At 42.3% G+C, this 1320-nt stretch overlaps 1 protein-coding gene across 1 annotated transcript; it reads left to right on the top strand.

Annotated features, from left to right (window-relative positions):
• The first annotated feature begins 6 nt into the window (after positions 1 to 6).
• TMSB4X (thymosin beta 4, X-linked) lies at positions 7 to 933 on the top strand. The gene is made up of 2 exons (XM_010016454.1): positions 7 to 162; positions 475 to 933. Exons 1-2 carry the CDS (start codon positions 63 to 65, stop codon positions 507 to 509), a joined length of 135 nt encoding a protein of 44 aa, XP_010014756.1. The 5' UTR covers positions 7 to 62; the 3' UTR covers positions 510 to 933.
• Positions 934 to 1320: the final 387 nt, after the last annotated feature.

Below are 1320 nucleotides of genomic sequence, written 5' to 3'. Positions count from 1 at the left end.
GGGGAGCCCTCGCCGGGGGTAACGGGCTGTTCCCCCCCGTGTACGCAGAGTCACCTGCCAACATGTCCGACAAACCAGACATGGCCGAGATCGAGAAATTTGACAAGTCCAAATTGAAGAAGACAGAGACGCAAGAGAAAAACCCGCTGCCTTCAAAAGAAAGTGAGTGCGGGCAGGCTGCGGGGAAGGGCAGGCAGGGAGGGGGGAGGGAAGGGGGGCTTGGAAGGCGGGGGGAGACCAAATGGCGGGCGGGGAGCCGGGGTGCGGCGTGGAGGGAAGATACATGGCTGTTGCTGTGCCAGACAGCGAAAGCCTGAACCCACCACCTAGTAGCGCTTAATTTACAATAACTTCTTTCCTAATTTGATATATAGATACATGCAGATATTTTTACAAATTATAGCAATTGTCATATGAATGCATTTCAGGTTCTGGATCTTCATTTCCTTTTCCTTTTTTTTTCCCCTTTTTTAGCAATTGAACAGGAGAAGCAAGCGGGGGAATCGTAATGAAATCTGCCCTTCCAAATTATGCACTGTACATTCCACAAGCATTGCCTTCTTATTTTACTTCTTTTAGCTGTTTAACTTTGTAAGATGCAAAGAGGTTGGATAAAGTTTAAAATGACTGTACTGCCCCTTTCACATCAAAAGAATAGAAAGAACTACTGACACTGAATGAAGGCGCTGCCTTTCCCTCTGCCTGTCTGGCTTTGGTCCTGGTGGCATGAAAGAGCTTGCATGTTGATGAAAGAAGAACTTGGGTGGGACTACAGTAAACTAGAGTAACACACGAATAAATGCAAAGCTGTACCAAGGTCCTGCGAGCTGTAAAATGCAGTTAATCGAGTGCCATTTTTTTTTTTTTTCAAATGATTTTAATTATTGGAATGCACAATTTTTTTAATATGCAAATAAAATGTTTTAAAACCTGGATGGTATTTATGTCCTCTATTTGGAGAACTGTATCAAAGGATATGAAGCATAAAAGCCGGTACTGAGACATGGGATACTATAAAACCTTTGGAGATGACTCAAACCTCAATCACCAGTCTCATTTTTTTTCAATACGTGCTCTCACCAGTAGATAAATATGCGATCCTCGAAGCTAGCTTTTAGACAAATTTCCGTTAAAAATTGCATGCCTTATAATTTGTTACCATGTGAGTATATCACTTCAAATATTTCTTCTTTAATATATCATAGAGATGGATGAAAGCAAAGAATTGGGCTACGTTTGTTGCTTTGCCCCGCCCATAGCATAGCACTGTAGTAATAAGAACCGTTCTGTGCTGTTGCAAATTCAACCTTGGTTGTATAA

The sequence above is a fragment of the Nestor notabilis genome, unplaced genomic scaffold (assembly GCF_000696875.1).
Source record: "Nestor notabilis isolate BGI_N333 unplaced genomic scaffold, ASM69687v1 scaffold16156, whole genome shotgun sequence".
Taxonomy (NCBI): domain Eukaryota; kingdom Metazoa; phylum Chordata; class Aves; order Psittaciformes; family Psittacidae; genus Nestor; species Nestor notabilis.
The sequence above is the reverse complement of the archived record's forward strand: the minus strand, read 5'-3'. Positions and strand labels throughout refer to the sequence as shown.